The 20,535-nt window shown below is 42.2% G+C and overlaps 1 protein-coding gene across 1 annotated transcript; it reads left to right on the top strand.

The window, feature by feature from the left end:
- The first annotated feature begins 2,416 nt into the window (after positions 1-2,416).
- On the top strand, positions 2,417-20,248 carry LOC124037650 (DCC-interacting protein 13-beta-like). The gene is made up of 20 exons (XM_046352577.1): positions 2,417-2,722; positions 7,138-7,236; positions 8,967-9,026; positions 9,427-9,498; positions 10,521-10,608; positions 10,735-10,776; positions 10,878-10,936; positions 11,322-11,468; positions 11,631-11,866; positions 12,712-12,900; positions 13,031-13,073; positions 13,282-13,338; positions 16,197-16,291; positions 16,444-16,599; positions 16,709-16,761; positions 16,878-17,052; positions 17,184-17,220; positions 17,534-17,689; positions 17,825-17,872; positions 18,056-20,248. Exons 1-20 carry the CDS (start codon positions 2,669-2,671, stop codon positions 18,185-18,187), a joined length of 1,998 nt encoding a protein of 665 aa, XP_046208533.1. The 5' UTR covers positions 2,417-2,668; the 3' UTR covers positions 18,188-20,248.
- The last annotated feature ends 287 nt before the right edge of the window (positions 20,249-20,535 follow it).

The following is a 20,535-nucleotide window of genomic DNA, read 5'->3' as shown; positions in this document are numbered from 1 at the left end:
CTGAACTGAGTGGTGTGTGAAAGCATGGAGATGCTGTTATATACACAGAGGGAGGGGGAGAGAGAGAAAGACAGAGAGAGAGAGATGCTCTGCCCTCATATGATTTTCTCTTTTTCTCCACCCTGACAGGGTTGCCCAGGAAACGGGGGATTGGGGAGGAGGGTGTGGAGCAAGCAGGCCAATGGAGCTCCCAGTTTGGTAAGGAACAAATGATTTATTTAAAAAGGGGACATTATCAATGTTCCAGCTTGTATGTGTGACTTTCCAAATTCCTGATATGGTAACATGCATGTTAAAATATACAGCTGAAAGGCATACTCCATTGACACTCAAAGCCCGAAAGCCTTTGAGAAGCCTGACATATCTCACAAATAATATTTTCTTCAAAACCTTCAACTGGGGTCAAACTAAGTTCAGCGTTGTGTGATCCTCTTATAAGCACAACAGCTCCACTAGCCTTTCCTTCTCTGAATGTTTTATTATGTTTCACAAGCCATTTTGGTAACAAGACCTGAGCTTGAATAACTTGCTGTGTATTACTAGCCTACTAGATTACGCTCAGGGCTCAAATGCCATGGAACCCGCATTGCAGTATTTACGCAATAGCTTCTTTCCCTATGGTCAAATAAACACTATACAAAAAACTACCACTATCAGATAGCCTTTCCTCACAGGTAAATGCATCCAGTTTTCACAATAACACGTGTGTGCATTGGCAGTAGTTTGTAGGCACAGTAAACCAAAATAACCTGTGTAAACTACTCATCCCCCTTAAGATAATGGTTCTTATGGTTTCCCATAGCAACAATGTTCTATTTTTGGGGTCACATAATGTTTCAGGTGTTGATGATACAGTGTTCTGTAATGTCTGGATTCCTTCCTTAAAATGAGTTGGAGCTATGTAGTCCAATTCCTTAATAAATACAGATGTCCTCTGTCCTCTCCAAACCCTGAGGGTAGAACTTTCATTAACTCTGGGTGCACACACACACACACACACACACACACCTACACACACACACACACACACCTACACACACACACACACACACACACACACACACACACACACACACACACACACACACACACACACACACACACACACACACACACACACACACACACACACACACACACACACACACACACACACACACAGGAGCTGCAGTCATGAGATCATGAGAATGAATCTGAATATGCATTGACTGTGAGTGAAGATAAACCCATTATGTCCACATCATCAATGAACGGACTATCATGGTTCAAACACACCATGACAGTCGTGAAGAGGGCACGACAGCGCCTATTCCCCCTCAGGAGACTGAAAAGATTTGGCATGGGTCCTCAGATCCTCAAAAAGTTCTACAGCTGCACCATCAAGAGCATCCTGACTGGTTGCATCCCCCCAGTACATCACTGGGGCCAAGCTTCCTGCCATCCAGGACCTCTATACCAGTTGGTGTCAGAGGATGGCCCTAAAATTACCAAAGACTCCAGCCACCCTAGTCATAGACTGTTCTCCAGCAAGCAGTACTGGAGCGCCAAGTCTAGGTCCAAAAGGTTCCTTAACAGCCTCTACTCCAAGCCACAATACTCCTGAACAGCTAATAAAATGGCTACCCGGACTGTTGCATTGACCCCCCCCCCCACCCATTTTTACGCTGCTGCTACTCTCTGTTTATCATGTGTGCAAGGTTACTTTGCCTTTACCTACATGTACATATTACCCTTAATTACCTTGACTAACCTGTGCCCCCGCACATTGACTCTGCAGCCTCGCTACTGTTTTTTATTGTTGCTCTTTAATTATTTTTTATTTATTCATTTTTTTGCTTCAGTTTATTTTAGTAAATACTTTCTTAACACTTGTTTTTCTTGAAACTGCATTGTTGGTTAAGGACTTGTAAGTAAGCATTTCACTGTATACCGAATACCTGTTGTATTCGGCAAATGTCACAAATACAATTTGATTTGACTTGATTTGAACAGCTCGTGTCAATCCTCACCTTTGTGAAATATTATAAATAGACTACAAGGATGATTACAGAGCTAGATTACTTCACAGGTTTTCAATTTCAGGAGCCATGACCTCTTTTCATCTCAACATGTACTCTTCGCTCAATATTCTTTTTTGTTTTTGGTGTTCGTTTCATAAGCCACTGAACAGAGTTCAACGCAAGTGTTGGGATATAGTTGCATACAACTGAATCCCCTAACGTTCCCTTTAAACTGAATAGTCCCTCAAAATGAGGTCATATTCAGGTACGTTTTATGATTTGATTGGCACTAATAGATTACAGTAAATGTAATTACCCATGCATCCAGTGGGGGACACTGTTGTCTTGTTTCTCATCCCATTGCCAGTGAGCCTACAGGCTACAGAGAAAGCCTATAACAGCGAATACAACAGGAGTTCAACATTCAAAGACAGCTCGTTTTCAGGACAAGAATATTCTTGTAACTTGTATGTAAGCGTGTCTGATTCTAAATTGTGTCAGTGGTCAGGGCAGAACCCTTGCTCGACTGGTCACTGGCTGCTCTAAGACTGGCTGGCCAAGGAATGCCTGCAAATGACACGTGTCACCCACATCCGCAGACAAAGCTCTCTGGGAAAGAGAGTCCACGCGCTAAATAATTCAAGTCCGTTCTCTTCGCTGTGAACAAGATGCCAGCCGTCCACACGTTGCTTTTAGAAGAGGCTTTGCAGGACAGTCCTCAGGTGGGTCGATACTATGTTTATGTTATGTGCCGTTTTTGAGAGGAAAGGTCTTGTAGGAGATGTGAAATTGGCTAAACCAGCTCCACTGTTGTAGGCTATTTACTCAACTCGACGATGACAGCTTTGAATTGGCTCATTGTTTTGGAAATGCACACTATTCCGCAGTTGCACACTCGCGCATTGGCTATGTATCCGATACAAAGTTGATACAATGTGTCACAAGTCGTACCTAATTCCTATCAGAAACAAATGTCGCGTATAATTTGCATATTGCTCGAGATTCGAGAATGCCTTTCCCTTTCTGGTGTGAGCAGTGACGTGATGAGTTGCGCATCGCCCGGCCTGTAGTTGGCAGTTAATAAAACAGTGCGCATCAGAACAACGGCTGGTTGTTTATTGCGACAGTCACAGTCTTCTGTGGTGTAGATCATTATGTTTTGCGAATTACATGGATGATTTGTTTGACGGGAATGTGTTCATATATGTTGTTTTAAAAAAGCACCGGAGTTGGGGCCTCGGCCTATTTTACGGGTTGTAAGGGTTTCTGAGTATGGGAGTCCATTGGAATTGGTCTATAGCCTAAACTTCCCAGCTATGGGACTGCAATCTGAAGTATATTTCAGTCATGATTTGAGGCACTGACTAAACCTAATTGTCCCCAATAGCTTTGGTGGTGTGGGAATGTAATTCAGTTAATATTTGTAGCCGACTGTTACTAATCAAACTCTTAATCAAACGTTATAACACTGTCTTAATTACACGTATTCTAATACTACTTAATAACAGTTAGGCAAAGAGTCTTCTTGATATTTTCCACTTGCAGATACAACCAAATGTAGGCTACATTTCTTTAGGCTAGGCTTCACTGGCACTTCTGCTATAATAGGCTGTGTCAGAAAACTCAAGCATATTACATGCACTTAAATGATGTTGTATGTTAAATATGCATGTAGCTTACAACTGGGTCCTTTGAGTTTAAGTTCAACATATAGTACCAGTCAAAATTTTGGACACCTACTCATTCAAAGGTTTTCCTTTATTTGTACTATTTTCTGCATTGTAGAATAATAGTGAAGACATGGAAACTATGACATAACACATGGATTCATGTAGTAACCCAGAAATAGTAAAGCAGGTCAAAATATATTTTGAGATTTGAGTATTTTTAGCCACTGTCTGCTTTGATGACACTCTTGGCATTCTCTCAACCATCTTCACCTGGAATGTTTTTCCAACATCCTTGAAGGAGCTCCCACATATGTTTAACACTTGTTGGCAACTTTTCCTTCACTCTGCGGTCCAACTCATCCCAAACTATCTCATCCCAAACAATTGGGTTGAGGTCTGGTGATTGTGGAGGCCAAGTCATCTGATGCATCATTTCATCACTCTCCTTATTGGAGGTGTGTTGGGTCATTGTCCTGTTGAAAAACAAATGATAGTCCCACTAAACCAAACCAGATGGGATGGCGTATCGCTGCAGAATGCTGTGGAAGCCATGCTGGTTAAGCGTGCCTTGAATTGTGCATTGCTCATGTTTCTTGGCCCAAGCAAGTCTCTTATTATTATTGGTGTCCTTTAGTAGTGGTTTCTTTGCAGAAATTTGACTTTGAAGGCCTGATTCACGCAACCTCCTCTAAACAGTTGACTTTGAGATGGGTCTGTTACTTGAACTCTGAAGTATTTATTTGAGCTGCAATCTGAGGTGCAGTTAACTGTAATGAACTTATCCTCTGCAGCAGAGGTAACTCTGGGTCTTCCTTTCCTGTGGTGGTCCTCATCATAGCCCTTGATGGTTTTTGCGACTGCACTTGAAGATTATTTCAAAGGTCTTGACATTTTCCGGATTGACTGACCTTCATGTCTTAAAGTAATGATGGACTGTTGTTTCTCTTTGCTTATTTTAGCTGTTCTTGCCATAATATGGACTTGGTCTTTTACCAAATACGGCTATCTTCTGTATACCACCCTACCTTAAATAACGGTTAAATAAAAACCTTGTCACAACACAACTGATTGGCTCAAACGCATTAAGGAAAGAAATTCCACAAATTAACGTTTTAATAAGGCACACCTGTTCATTGAAATGCATTCCAGATGACTACCTCATAAAGCTGGTTGAGAGAATGCCAAGAGAGTGCAAAGCTGTCATCAAGGAAAAGGGTGGCTACTTTGAAGAATCTGAAATATAAAATATATTTAGATTTTTTTTAAACACTTTTTTGTTTAATAAATGATTCCATGTGTGTTATTTCATAGTGTTGATATCTTCACTATTATTCTACAATGTAGAAAATCAAGGCAAAGGGTGGCTACTTTGAATAATCTGAAATACAGTATAAAATATATTTAGATTTGTTTGACTGGTACTGTATGCCTGCGGCTTGTGTCTTGCTCTGCATATTTCAGAATAGTTCTTCCTATTCAAATCATGGAATCAATTTGAGTGAGTTAGGGACGAGAAAGTCACATTCCAAATCAGCATATTTATGAATAAAGGGGCTAGGCCTACAAATGGTATGTAAATACAGTTAAAGTCGGAAGTTTACATACACCTAGCCAAATACATTTAAACTCAATTTTTCACAATTCCTGACATTTAATCCTAGTAATAATTCCCTGTTTTAGGTCAGTTAGGATCACCACTTTATTTTAAGAATGTGAAATGTCAGAATAATATTAGAATCAATTATTTATTTCATATTTGATTTATTTCATCACATTCCCAGTGGGTCAGAAGTTTACATACACTCACTATTTGGTAGCATTGCCTTTAAATTGTTTAACTAGGGTCAAACGTTTCTGGTAGCCTTCCACAATAAGTTGGGTGCATTTTTGGCCCATTCCTCCTGACAGAGCTGGTGAAACTGAGTCAGGTTTGTAGGCCTCCTTGCTTGCACATGCCTTTTCAGTTCTGCCCACAACTTTTCTGTACGATTGAGGTCAGGGCTTTGTGATGGCCACTCCAATACCTTGACTTTGTTATACCTAAACCATTTTGCCACAACTTTGGAAGTATGCTTGGGGTCATTGTCCGACCCAGCTTTAACTTCCTGACTGATGTCTTGAGATGTTGCTTCAATATATCCACATCATTTTCCTACCTCATGATGCCATCTATTTTGTGAAGTGCATCAGTCCCTCCTGCAGCAAGGCACCCCCACAACATGATGCTGCCACCCCTGTGCTTCACGGTTGGGATGGTGGTCTTCGGCTTGCAAGCCTCCCCCTTTTTCCTCCAAACATAACGATGGTCATTATGGCCAATCAGTTGTATTTTTGTTTCATCAGACCAGAGGACATTTCTCCAAAAAGTGTGATCTTTGTCCCCATGTGCAGTTGCAAACCATAGTCTGGCTTTTTTATGGCGGTTTTGGAGCAGTGGCTTTTCCCTTGCTGAAGGGCCTTTCAGGTTATGTCGATATAGGACTCGTTTTACTGTGGATATAGATACTTTTGTACCTGTTTCCTCCAGCATCTTCACAAGGTCCTTTGCTGTTGTTCTGGGCATGATTTGCACTTTTCGCACCAATGTACGTTCTTCTCTAGAGAAGGAGACCGAACTCATCTCCTTCCTGAGCGGGATGATGGCTGCGTGGTTCCATGGTGTTTAGACTTGCGTACTATTGTTTGTATAGATGAACGTGGTACCTTCAGGCGTTTGGAAATTGCTCCCAAGGATAAACCAGACTTGTGGAGGTCTCTCATTTTATTCTGAGATCTTGACTGATTTCTTTAGATTTTCCCATGAGGCACTGAGTTTGAAGGTAGGCCTTGAAATACATCCACATGTACACCTCCAATTGACTCAAATGATGTCAATTAGTCTATCAGAAGCTTCTAAAGCCATGACATTATTTTCTGGATTTTTCCAAGCTGTTTAAAGGCACAGTCAACTTAGTGTATGGAAACTTCGGACCCACTAGAATTGTGATACAGTGAATTATAAGTGAAATAATCTGTCTGTAACAATTGATGGAAAAATGACTTGTGTTATTCACAAGGGAGATGTCCTAACGGACTTGCCAAAACTATAGTTTGTTAGCAAGATGTTTGTGGAGTGGTTGAAAAACAAGTTTTAATGACTCCAACCTAAGTGTACGTAAACGTCAGACTTCAGCAGTATAAATCATTAAATAAAGGTGTGTGCCTCTTTGCCACACCCATACCAGCTTACCACACTGCGCCAGTATCCAGACAATTACAGGCTGAAGGTCTTACAAGCTTATCCCTCATTTGTTCTATGTCAGCATTTTTCAATCTGTCTAGTGTCTGGCTAGTGTCTGGCTGGCTGTCTGGCTGGCTGCCTCCCTGGCTGGCTGCTTCCCTTCTGCCTGCCTGTCTGTTTATTCCATTGCCTGCCTGTCTGTCTGCCATTTGTCATAGGTTTCTGTGTGTCCTTCTCTTCTCTACAGACTCGCTCCTTGCTCAGTGTGTTTGAGGAAGATGCAGGGACTCTCACAGACTACACCAACCAGCTGCTTCAGTCCATGCAGAGGGTGTATGGAGCCCAGGTAACACACACGCATGCACACACATGTAATCTAGGGTTGGGCGGTATCCACATTTTCATATTGTCATACCCATCCTTCTCTCACCCTGGAATTTACAGTATTACAGGCTTAGTACACAAGGGGGAGCCAAAATAGTGCGTTGGGCGTTTATTACCAGGATGATAACAAAATTAGCACAAGTAATAGATCATTTCCATGGAGGCTGCTCACTAATATATGCTAATGATCCCAAATGAAATTAATCAAATTGCGAAGGTGGGCAATCCAGCTCATAAAGCTATACATATATTGGTAGGAGCTACCGAATGTCATTTTTGGTGAGTTTGTACATTTTCAAGTGAATGTGAACGAGAGACATTGTGCAAATGAACAAAGTTTTGACTCATTCAGTACTAGCTCTGGAGCAGCGTGTGTTCACACTGTGTCTGTGTGGAGTCTGGAGTCGCTAGGGCAACGGGCCTGCCTGCTCTGCTCAGAGAAGATGGGGGAGGAGAAGACAGGTGAGAGCAGAAAAAAAACAAGGAATTCAAGATTCAAGATAGCAGTGGCAGCTGTACAGAACTCATCCAAAGGGCTTTGACTTCTCAAACACCATATGATGCCCGTCACCTTATTATTTCAGCCACTTACTTAGATAGCAAGTTAATTTGTAAGTCGCTCTGGATAAGAGCGTCTGCTAAATGACTTAAATGTAAAATGTAAATGTAAACTAGCAGCCATGTTAATGCATAATTCTGAGTTTTTCAAGCAGAAAACAATAATACAACGGATAAGAAATATCTTCCTGCATTTTGTAATCTCTTATCTAAAATGCTTCTTATTGTAATTTCTGCTTGGCATCAGACTAATTTTGTGCTTCAGTTGCACTTCTTAACTCGTATGAGAATTCACGAACAGGCATTATTACCAACAGTCAGCGCTCCCAACTGATGTGTAGCTTCTTTTCTACAGTACTTTTCTTGGTGTAGCCAGCCTATTTTTTCTCAGTTAAAATGCAAGATTAGCATTAGGCAAAACATTACGAAATGTAGCTGACTTCATTATTTCTATGATGGGCCTAAACATTAGAAATATGATGGCCATGCATTGTTTTTGCAAAAAATACCTTGCTTTTTCATTGGAAGCGCATTTACTTGTGTGGCTGCCAGCCAAATAGCGTTGTCATCTGATGAAAAATATTTGTCTGTCGAATCTGTTGAACTAATGTATTTTCTTTGAAGGAAAACTATATTTGCACATCCCTGATCACTCTATTGAAGAAAAAAAAACACAGACTACCAATAAAACGTGACCGCTGTCAATCAATACACAGCTGAACTCACCCGCTCCCACTTTCTCCTGTTGTGCTACTTACAAACAAAGTGTGACTGGCTCAACTGTGCTGAGGAAGAAAGTAAGCTTCATCTAACACATTGCACAAGTTGACTGCAGGTATTTACTTGAAAAAATACCTACAAATATGACAAATTTTTGAAAAACCTCAAATAAATGGTTTCTACGGTATTGACGGTATTGGAAAAGCCATCCCATGGCTATTTCCATGTACCCCAGCATACGGTTTATATGGTATACCGCCCAAGCCTAGTCCAATCCAATTTGAAGTCATTGATTCTTTATGTGAGGATACAATAGCTTAGTGTGCATGTGTGCAGTTTCTGAGAGTTGGTTTCGTGTAAGACGGTTCATCCAGAGGATAAACTGCTAATGACATCACTTCCTGTGTTCTCCAGAGTGAGATGGGATTGGCTACAGAACAGCTGTCCAGACAGCTACTGGAGTATGAGAAGCAAGTATGTCTCATTGAGAATATTGGACAACGATCATGTACATAACTGCAGTGTATTGCGATATATCTGTTAACTAGCATTATTTCAGAAATTCTTTAACTGTATGTAGTTCTGTCCTTTGAGTTCTTGTCTATTAATGTTCTGTATTATGTCATTTTTTAACATTTTGTGTGGACCCCAGGTAGAGCTGCTGCTGAAATAGCAACAGCTAATGGGGATCTAACAACTAAATTAGACTTCTACCATTGGGTTTGTTAGCATATTGTCCCTTTACAGGAGAGAGCAGCATGCCAGCAGTTTGATGGGAATTTAGTATTTCTAACATAATAGCCTCAATGTTTATTTGGAATGTGCTAAATTCAGTGTTTTATGACATTTTTAAGTCACGTATTGTTTTCTTCAGAATTTTGCCCTTGGTAAAGGTGACGAGGAGGTGATCAGCACACTGCAGCAATTTGCAACAACTGTGGGGGAGGTGAGGCTAGTGCATCTGTGCGTGTTTGTGAGCATGCTGTTTACACAGGGAGTGTTTGTGTGCATATAGGAGTTTCTGGTCTGAGAAGAGTGAGTGTCAACGACAGTGTGTGGATGTGTGCAACAGTCATGGAATATATGGAGGTGGTAAGAATATTCCCCAAACACCCTGTCACAATTGTATGCATTGGAAGTTGAATCATAGTCTTTCCCTTGTCATTACAACTGACACGTTTCAACATTAGAGCAGCTCTCTGTAGAGGCTATGGCCTCCAGGATGAGGTAGAGAGACCAGTAGAGGTACAGCCAGGTAGAGAATTGCTCTGGCTTTCCTGGAGGTGGCGGTGTAGTCTAGTGGTTAAGAGCGTTGGGCCAGTAACTGAAAAGTCGAATCCCTGAGCCGACTATGTGTAAAGAAACTGCCAGTGTGCCCTTGCACAAGTCACTTAACCCTAATTGCTCCTGTAAATCGCTCTGGATAAGAGTGTCTGCTGAAATGTAAAAAACTGTTTCTTTAGACAGATGGATTGAGTCATAGGGGGTCTGTGGGCCTGGCTGGCTAGCCTGTGCTGGGGAGGCATTAGAGCAGTCATTGTTTGCCCTTCTGGCCTAACTACACAGGCCTAAAGAATGCATCCATCTTCCTGCAGATTACACCTAACCCTGCTCTGACCGTAGGTTCACACTACTGCAGGTGTTGTACACCACTGTGTGTTTACTTGGTAGATGGTTTAGCACTTATCTGAATTTGGCTTTTTTGAATATGACTTGATAGTGAAATGAACCAGCCCAAGTCGAGGATAGGGTATATGCTTTATATTGGTAAGAAATTACAGGATGAAATTCCTCTTCAGACCAAGAAAATGTGTTTTGACTGGTTCTCAATTACACAATTGGGGTTTTGGCTGTGTGATGAGCAATAATTTGAATGAACTGTTTTTCAACTTCCTTTTGAACCACAATCAATCAACCCCTGCTGTTTTCAGGGTGCCTCTGGGTAATTTAGTTCTCTCTCCTCACCAGCTGAATACACTACACTCAGAGCTGGCCACTCAGATGGCTGACAGGATGATCTTTCCCATGATCCAGTTCAGAGAGAAGGATCTTACAGGTATACACAAACACTTGCTCATCAGCCAGTTGCTTTCACTCATTTTGAATATAGTCTGTATGTGATTGATTCTGGTTTTGTGATTTGTCATGGTTTTTGACACTGAATCTGTATTTGACTTCTCAGAGATAAGCACATTGAGAGAAATATTTGGTATCGCCTCTGATGGTATGTATGGGCTTCTCAAATTCTTCTCAAATATGGTTTTGGAGTTGGTATAACACAGTAGCTGATCGTCTTAGCTCATATCCACTCCTTCCCCCTTACAGAGCATGAGGCTGCCATGGTCAAGTACAGCAGACTGCCCAAGAAGAAGGAGAATGAGAAGGTAGTGATGGGGACTGTATGAGACGTGTACTAGCCAAACCTCTTAACAGTACAACAACGCACTGGTAGTACCTGTTAAACTGGTACAATAGATAACATTGCCTCATAATAGTTGAGAGGTCATGACATATGTTAGTTGAGAGGTCATGACATATGTTAGTTGAGAGGTCATGTTGCTCTACTTAGCTCCCTCTGATTAACTGGGTATATGTGGGTGGACAGGTAGCCTAGAGGTTAAGAGTGTTGGGCCAGAAACCGAAAGGTCACAATCTGTCTGTACCCTTAAGCAAGGCACTTAACCCTAATCGCTCCTGTAAGTCGCACCGGATAAGAGCGTCTGCTAAATGACGTGTGTGTGTGTGATTAACTGCTGTGTTATGGTGCAGGTGAAAGCTGAATTGGTGGGGGAGGTGGCCTACTCCAGGAGGAAGCAGCACCAGGCATCCATGCAGTACTATTGTGCCCTCAACGCCCTGCAGTACCGCAAGAGAGTGGCCATGCTGGAGCCCATGCTTGGTTACACACAGGCCCAGGTACCAACACACACCCAAATCCACATTGAAAGTCGTTAACCCAATATCAACACACTCTTTACTCCTACCGCAATAAACCAGGATACCACGCACTGCTGTGGTCCTACAGCAAGTCAGAACTGGAGAAGCAATGAATGTCTTCTCTCTTTGTGTCCCTCTCAGATCAACTTCTATAAGAAAGGCATAGATCTAGTTTCAAAGAAAATGGACAGCTTCCTGGGGTCAGTGTCCAGCATGACACAAAATATCCAGGCTCAGTTGGACTCAGAGGCTGAGGCCATGCGTATGACCCAGAGAGAGCTGCTCTCCATGGAGGACACGGTCTACATGCCTGACCGCGACCCCGCCCCTGTCAACCGCACTCTCATACAGAAGGCAGGCTACCTCAACATCAGGAAGTAAGGCTCTGTTTGATTAAGTTCAATTCAGTCTTCCAATATCTTGCATTCAAGGGTGATTTCATTTCACTCAGTCCTTCATTCAAGGCTCCTTTTTTTCAACTTGGTGTGTCAGTGTTCAGTGTCTTCTCCTTGTTTACCGTTTTCAGGCTATAGCTGAAAATGTTGTGAACAATTGTGTCACTGTTGTCTGCAGGTCTTGTTTTTAATTCCGTATCAAAGGAAACATTAATGAATGTGTCAAACTACAATTACAAGTTGTCTCAAAGTGACACTCTTTGTGCTTCAGTGAATACAATTTGTTTGTCAGCTCTGGCAAGGTGGGCTGTCAGCTACGATTATAGCTAAATATAAGAAGAAAAACTTGGCTTGAGGTAGAATTGCAGAACTGACGTTGTGATTTAGTAAAGTGTCAGAGCTGTCAAATACAGTCTTTGACAAATGTCTGCAGCACAAAATAAAAGGTTCTGCAGAATGACATTTTATTTAATGACACATCTGTCTCAAATGCTTGTCAAGCGCAGCTATGCCAAAAGATAATTAGTTCTCTGTTTTTTTTTATGGCCAGATCTGAGTCCTACAAAAAGTTTTGCGATTTGAGCTGTCAGCACTTTCTGATTGCTTTTAGATTTCCGATTGAGATGTTTAGTTCTAATAGCTGAGTCATGGAGACGGCAGCTGCTCCAACACTGTGAACTGGCGTTCACTAGGAACGAAATGGAAGCAAATGGGGGGAAAGGACTACCTGAATTATTGTTTTCGTTTTACGTTGCAGAAGTTTGACCTATTTATTTATTTTTTATGGTGTGCCGTAATGAACACAACCCTTTTCTGCTCCACAACAGTAAGACGGGCCTAGTCACCACAGCCTGGGACCGGCTTTATTTCTTTACCCAAGGAGGGAACCTCATGTGCCAGCCGAGAGGGGCAGTGGCAGGGGGCATGGTGCTAGACCTGGATAACAGCTCTGTCATGGCCGTAGAGTGCGAGGACAGACGCTACTGTTTTCAGATCACCTCCCCCAATGGTAAAACGTATGTACGCTAAGTATTCACACTTCCTCCTCACCAAGACCCTCACTGGTCACGCACAGATTTGTGAGGAAGACTTCTTATGAGCCTACAAACAGTGTTGTGTTTTAATTTTGTTATTGGGATTTTGCAGGTCAATGATTTTACAAGCAGAGAGCAAAAGGGAATATGAAGAAGTATGTATCATACCAGTCAAATCTTTTGTACCTGTTTGTTTCATAGGTTTCTTTCATCCATGTGTTCAAAGACATTGTTACGTTTTCATCCATGAAAGTTCTTCTTGTCTGCCTGTCGCAACCTGCATTAGAGGAGCTATTTGAAATCGCTGATGTTTGTTGAGCAATGGCTGTGAGTCTAATACTTTCCTCCGTTTCTCATCTCCAGTGGATTTGCACTTTGAACAATATCTCCCGACAGATCTACCTGACTGACAACCCTGAGGTACAGTATATATACTCTCTCTAATCAATACAGTGAGATACAGTGCCTTGCGAAAGTATTCGGCCCCCTTGAACTTTGCGACCTTTTGCCACATTTCAGGCTTCAAACATAAAGATATAAAACTGTATTTTTTTGTGAAGAATCAACAACAAGTGGGACACAATCATGAAGTGGAACAACATTTATTGGATATTTCAAACCTTTTTAACAAATCAAAAACTGAAAAATTGGGCGTGCAAAATTTTTCAGCCCCCTTAAGTTAATACTTTGTAGCGCCACCTTTTGCTGCGATTACAGCTGTAAGTCGCTTGGGGTATGTCTCTATCAGTTTTGCACATCGAGAGACTGACATTTTTTCCCATTCCTCCTTGCAAAACAGCTCGAGCTCAGTGAGGTTGGATGGAGAGCATTTGTGAACAGCAGTTTTCAGTTCTTTCCACAGATTCTCGATTGGATTCAGGTCTGGACTTTGACTTGGCCATTCTAACACCTGGATATGTTTATTTTTGAACCATTCCATTGTAGATTTTGCTTTATGTTTTGGATCATTGTCTTGTTGGAAGACAAATCTCCGTCCCAGTCTCAGGTCTTTTGCAGACTCCATCAGGTTTTCTTCCAGAATGGTCCTGTATTTGGCTCCATCCATCTTCCCATCAATTTTAACCATCTTCCCTGTCCCTGCTGAAGAAAAGCAGGCCCAAACCATGGTGCTGCCACCACCATGTTTGACAGTGGGGATGGTGTGTTCAGGGTGATGAGCTGTGTTGCTTTTACGCCAAACATAACGTTTTACATTGTTGCCAAAAAGTTCCATTTTGGTTTCATCTGACCAGAGCACCTTCTTCCACATGTTTGGTGTGTCTCCCAGGTGGCTTGTGGCAAACTTTAAACAACACTTTTGATGGATATCTTTAAGAAATGTCTTTCTTCTTGCCACTCTTCCATTAAGGCCAGATTTGTGCAATATACGACTGATTGTTGTCCTATGGACAGAGTCTCCCACCTCAGCTGTAGATCTCTGCAGTTCATCCAGAGTGATCATGGGCCTCTTGGCTGCATCTCTGATCAGTCTTCTCCTTGTAAGAGCTGAAAGTTTAGAGGGACGGCCAGGTCTTGGTAGATTTGCAGTGGTCTGATACTCCTTCCATTTCAATATTATCGCTTGCACAGTGCTCCTTGGGATGTTTAAAGCTTGGGAAATCTTTTTGTATCCAAATTCGGCTTTAAACTTCTTCATAACAGTATCTCGGACCTGCCTGGTGTGTTCCTTGTTCTTCATGATGCTCTCTGCCCTTTTAACAGACCTCTGAGACTATCACAATGCAGGTGCATTTATACGGAGACTTGATTACACACAGGTGGATTGTATTTATCATCATTAGTCATTTAGGTCAACATTGGATCATTCAGAGATCCTCACTGAACTTCTGGGGAGAGTTTGTTGCACTGAAAGTAAAGGGACTGAATAATTTTGCACGCCCAATTTTTCAGTTTTTGATTTGTTCAAAAAGTTTAAAATATCCAATAAATGTCGTTCCACTTCATGATTGTGTCCCACTTGTTGTTGATTCTTCACAAAAAAATACAGTTTTATATCTTTATGTTTGAAGCCTGAAATGTGGCAAAAGGTCGCAAAGTTCAAGGGGGCCGAATACTTTCGCAAGGCACTGTAAGTAGTACATCAGTAGTATTTCATAGCACTTGAAAGAAGTCACAATGAATAAATCAATATTTTGTTGTGTGTGTGATAAGGCAAAGACAGACATGTTTTTTATTTATTTTTATTTACACCAAGTCCATTCCATATGTGTAGCAGCAGGGCACTGTGATTGACTGATACAGGACAGGATGTTTCCAGAGTCCAGTATAGCCCTAGAGACTTTGCAGGGGGATGATTATGCTCTGGTCTGGTCTAGTTTTTAGCAGATTTACTGATTGTTTTAGAGATGATTGTGCTCCCATAGGATATCTCTAAACTGGGATATGGTGTTTTACAGATGAAAGATCTTAATTTGATCACGCGTTTGTTACTTTGTATTTTACTGCATTGCAGGACATGCCAAATTGTAATGTATTTCAGTTTTTAAAAGGTTTGCAATTTTCACTTTGAAATTTCAGACTTGATTTGCCCTAAAGAAAACTGTACCAACCAGTACAAAAATATACGTGAACTATAATCCACATCTCCTGTTGCGTCAGGATTATTTTCCTGTTGTAGCAAACTGGGTCAAATGAAGATCCTACATCTGGATGATCCTACATCTGATTATCAGAGGCTGCTGTTTCCACCCAGTTGAACTTAAACCCATTCTCTATGCACATAACAAGACTAAGAGGCTCTATCTATACTGTGTGTGTATGCATGCTTGTGGGTGCATATGTGTGTGTGCACCAGCGGGTTCTGCATGTTCAGAAGTATGCTTTTCCTTCATTTGTACACATAAACAAATGCATCGTATGTTCTGTTACTTCGTCTCTGACCTCATGGCTCCCTAGTGCCCGTGGGTAATTTGTTTATTCCAAACAAACCAGGAAGCAACTCTGGCAAGATGCAAACAACTGATGGGTTAGTGTAAGGTCAAGTACTGCTTCCAATTGATACTTTTCATAGGCCTATATGGTGTACATAGCCTGTTATGTATTATGTAGGTCTTATAATAATCTATTGATGACAGTAAAGAAGGTTGGTTTGATCCCAGACTACTTCTATACCTGCCTCAAACTAAATAATGTTCCCAGTATAATTAACCAAACTATGCCCTCTTGTGGCACCATGTGTTAGTCACAGAGCATACATTTAGGACTTTCATCATTATTATAGTGTAATGACAGAAACTGCACCCTGTTCCCCTCTTTAGGCAGTGGCCATCAGACTGAACCAGACAGCCATTCAGGCGGTCACTCCCATCACCAGCTTTGAGAAGAGAGGGGAGGGCTCGCCCAACCCAGACAGGTTAGCCTCAATCATGCAGAGGAAACACCTTGCTTTTCCTGGATTTCCCCAAGAGGAAAATAAAGAATATATGCATGTGTTATTTCAGGAATTCTGATAGTACACTCACACTCACTCTTCCTCTCTCTTAATTTCCCTCCCTCTTTCTGCAGGGCTAAGCCAGGTGGGATGCAGTCCTCTAGCGGTGCGTCCCAGAAGACCTCTAGTGCTCCTGAGCCAGAGGACCTGATAGTTCCCGGGACACCCATCCAGTTTGACATCATGTTGCCTGCCTCGGAGTTCCAGGACCAGAACAGGGCTGGAGGGAGGTAAGATCGGGCTGGCGTGTCAGAACCAGTTCCTGTACGCTGACTTGTACACTGATTTGTACAATAATAGCTCAACTGGGTTTAATTGTGTGTGTTTCTTCGCTGACAGGCGTACAAACCCTTTCGGAGAAACAGACGATGACTGCTCCCCTGAAAGCGACGGTAGGAGTGTCTCCATTCCAGTTTTCATTGGTACTGTACTCTTTATGGACTACATATCCCCTGATCCTCTCTGTCTCCTGATGTGTGTGCCTGTCTGCGTGTGTGTGTGTGTGTAGACTCCCTGCTGCAGCAGGTGTTTGCAGTGCGGTTCCTGGGCTCCATGGCGGTGCGTTCGGGACAAACCCAGGAAGTGATCTATGAGGCCATGAGACAGGTGCTGGCGGCTCGAGCCATCCACAACATCTTCAGAACCACAGAGTCCCATCTCATGGTCACGAGCAGCTGTCTCAGGTACAGTAACCGGTCAAGCAGCAGACCGGTCAGCAGACCTATGAAAGTGCTTACAGATTTGAACCTTGCCACTGTGCTTCTGCCAGCTGTGTTGATTCATTGTGCTCTCTTTCCTGTTATCTTTACCACAGGTTGATTGACCCCCAGACACAAGTCACAAGAATCGGTGTAAGGGCCTGAAAAATGTAACCTTAGTAGGGTGCGTTTACACAGGCAGTCCAATTCTGATCTTTTTTTCCACTAACTGGCCTTTTGATCAATAAGATCACCTCTGAAAAATATATGATGTGATTGGTCAAAAGAACAATTAGTGGAAAAAAATATCAGAATTGGGCTGCCTGTGTAAACGCAGCAGTATACTGTAGTTATCAGTGTAATGTTGTCTGTTCACTAGTGCTTCACTCCTGATGATAGCACTAAGGTTTCAGTATGAATGAATCACTATTGGTCCTGCTCTCTCTCTCCTCTTCCTCCCTCACAGTTCCAGCTACAGGAGGTGACCCAGTTTGTGGCCCACCAGGAGAATGGCAGGCTGATGGGCTTTGTGGTGGAGGGGCGAGACTGGAGCGAGGACGACGAGGAGGGAGAGCCCTCCTTTAGTGCGTTTGTCTTTGAGAGCAACACAGAGGGGGAGAAGGTAAGACATCTTAAACACATTAATGTGCTGGACTCACTATGGCACAGAGCCTTCAGTCAGTGAATTCACTTGTCTTTTACTTGTCATGGGTTCATCTGTTTCACAATGTAATTTGTGTCATATCTTCATTCACAGATATGTTACACAATAAGCTTGGGGAAGGATATTATGGAGGCAAAGAAGGTATGTTTTTAAATCAATCTCAATTTATTCATTCTCAATCTAACCCAGTGTGTGTGTGTGTGTGTGTGTGTGTGTGTGTGTGTGTGTGTGTGTGTGTGTGTGTGTGTGTGTGTGTGTGTGTGTGTGTGTGTGTGTGTGTGTGTGTGTGTGTGTGTGCGTGTGCGTGTGTGTGTGTGTGTGAAGGACCCAGAGGCTCTAGTCCAGCTGATGAAGAACATGCCTCTGACCAACGAGGGCAAGTTCCTCCTGCTGGACAACGAGACAGGCAACACGGCTAACGGAGGCGCACCGGATGAGGAGGAGTCTGAGGCCTAGCCAGGCCCAGGGGAGGGTCTGAGGTTCCCCCAACAAACACCTCCTCACGTGGGGTTTCGGTGTTCTCATGAGCGCTACCTCTGACTCTAATCTGGTACGAACTGTTGACCACTTGACCAGGAAAAACCCCTGGGTCTATATGGTGTATCCCTTATGACCACAAGAGTTACGTACAGGTACTTATACAAAGGGACAATGTTTAGGTTTACTATTTACATTATTTCACTCCTTTTCACTGGTGGAATGAATATCCTCAGCCACCCTGTCAGTTTAAACCGGGACGTCCAACATTTAGACACTTACATTTCATAACTTTGAATTTAGTGGTACCATTGTGTCTGTGCTGCAGTAGAAGTATTGTGTAGAGATGGATGGCCATGACATCTTACTTTTCAGCAGCACTTAATATACATCTATCATTCCTATAGGACACTATTGCACTTCCAAGGTTTCTATTTAATCAAAGGCTTGATGTCTGTAGTAGAATGCACTAACTTCAGATGTTGTCTGGCAGCATTCTAAAGTAATGAAACGGAAAGGGTTTTAGGCCAATCGGATTGCGTGTCAACCCATGTTGGCCGACATCCACATAGCATGTTCGATAACTTGTAACGCGGCTGCATGGGATTTGTCAGATATAAAGTTGGGTGTTTACTTCGTTGCATTCCATGGCAGTGTCCGCGATAAGGTAATGTAAGGAGCCGCTTGTGGATATGTCAGCTGTAATGCATTTCCACCTCCGACACAGTCAAAACAACTGCGGAGGACAACGGAGGACGGCTAGCACAGATCTGATAGAATCAAGCCCTTAATTCTATTGGCTTCATAGAATCTGAAAATCGAAACAAAACACCAATGGCAAAGGGGAAATCGCTGATGCATTGCATTTTCGATCGAGAATTGCATTCCTGCGTGTATATTCTCTTAGCCCTGGTTAACCTGCAATACTAAACGTCATGTATGTGCGGTTTCTGAATGTAAGATGTTTTTGTAATGTGGCATAATAAAGACAATAGGTCAAAGCTCGACTTTGCGTTGACCGCGAGGTCATTCAGTGTTGACCAAGGTGTTTGCTTGCATGCCGAGATGATTGGCAACTTTAAAACAGCTTTTACAGAGTTTTGTCTGAATAGGTGTTTTTCTTAGCTGGTCATATTTGTAAGGCCATACATACCGACCAGACCACTTGCACGCATGTTGATTTTGACCACCCACACCAGACTTGATCAGGGCATGCAGGTTGAAATATCAAAACAAACTCTGAACCAACCGTATTAACTTGGACAGGTTGAAAAGCATTAAACATTTATGGCAATTTAGCTAGATAGCTTGTTGTTGCTAGCTAATTTGTCCGGGGATATAAACATTGTTGTTATTTGACCTGAAATGCACAAGGTCCTCTCCTCTGACAATGAATCCACAGATAAAATGGGAAACCGAGTTTGTTTCTAGTAATCTCTCCTCCTTCAGGCTTCTTCTTCTTTGGCCTTTATATGGCGGTGGACAACCAACTTTAAGGTGTGACATGAGCAGTGTGGTCAGAATGTAATTCAGTTCCCTCCTTTTCCCTCAAGGGCTTTTATAACATTCTGTTTAAATGGCTGTCTATAGACAGAGTTGGTTTTGCATTCCTGCATTGTTTACTCATTAAACCACGAAGGAGTCATTTTAGGGTCAAATTCTAAATTGTATGTAAATCAATTTTTTACTTTGTCATGCATTGATGTCGATGAGAGACTAAGTGAAGATTTGACTTAAACGGACGTTAGTATTCTTCCCTAGAGAGGATCCATCTCCTGTAATCCTCCTTAGTGTCTGCCCTTCATGTTGCTGCAACTCCCTTGTGTTCTCTCTGCTTTCTAAGTCAAATGTACTGTCAGGGAAAACATATACAAGCCATCTGGAAAATGTACTAAAAGTGGCAAGTGCATTGTTCTGCTTTGCTGGAATTTCTCTTTTGTAAATGACCTTTGGTTGTATATGACAGTGTGTTCACTTCCCATAAGGCTTTACACTTTAGGAAACGTTAACATTCAATCTTTAATAAAAATATAAGTGACATTTTGTTAGTCCCTTAAGTATTTTTGTATTATTTATACACAGGGTTTGAGGAATGGGGTGGAAAGTAGGGGAGTGGCACTGGAGCTTTGGGTAGTGTCGTTACGTTTGGCATCAGCGTGTAGGGGGGTTGTAAAGGTTGTAACCATTACCTTTGATAGTGTACAGCATTGTGGACAGGGGACATCATACTGCACGATGAGGCACATTGAAGCTGTCAAACAGGTTGTTGAGGTACATTGTACTTACATTTTAAATGTGGATAGACTCATGTCGATCCTTAATAGGGG

The sequence above is a fragment of the Oncorhynchus gorbuscha genome, linkage group LG06, assembly GCF_021184085.1.
Source record: "Oncorhynchus gorbuscha isolate QuinsamMale2020 ecotype Even-year linkage group LG06, OgorEven_v1.0, whole genome shotgun sequence".
NCBI lineage: Eukaryota > Metazoa > Chordata > Actinopteri > Salmoniformes > Salmonidae > Oncorhynchus > Oncorhynchus gorbuscha.
The sequence above is the reverse complement of the archived record's forward strand: the minus strand, read 5'-3'. Positions and strand labels throughout refer to the sequence as shown.

What these genes read in the sequence shown, in the direction of transcription:
- LOC124037650 (XM_046352577.1), top strand. Translation starts at nt 2,669, where the DNA reads ATGCCAGCCGTCCACACGTTGCTTTTAGAAGAGGCTTTGCAGGACAGT. An exon ending in ACCTCCCCCAATGGTAAAAC is followed by an intron (nt 12,901 to 13,030) that starts GTATGTACGCTA and finishes GGGATTTTGCAG; the next exon opens with GTCAATGATTTTACAAGCAG. An exon ending in GCAAAAGGGAATATGAAGAA is followed by an intron (nt 13,074 to 13,281) that starts GTATGTATCATA and finishes TCTCATCTCCAG; the next exon opens with TGGATTTGCACTTTGAACAA.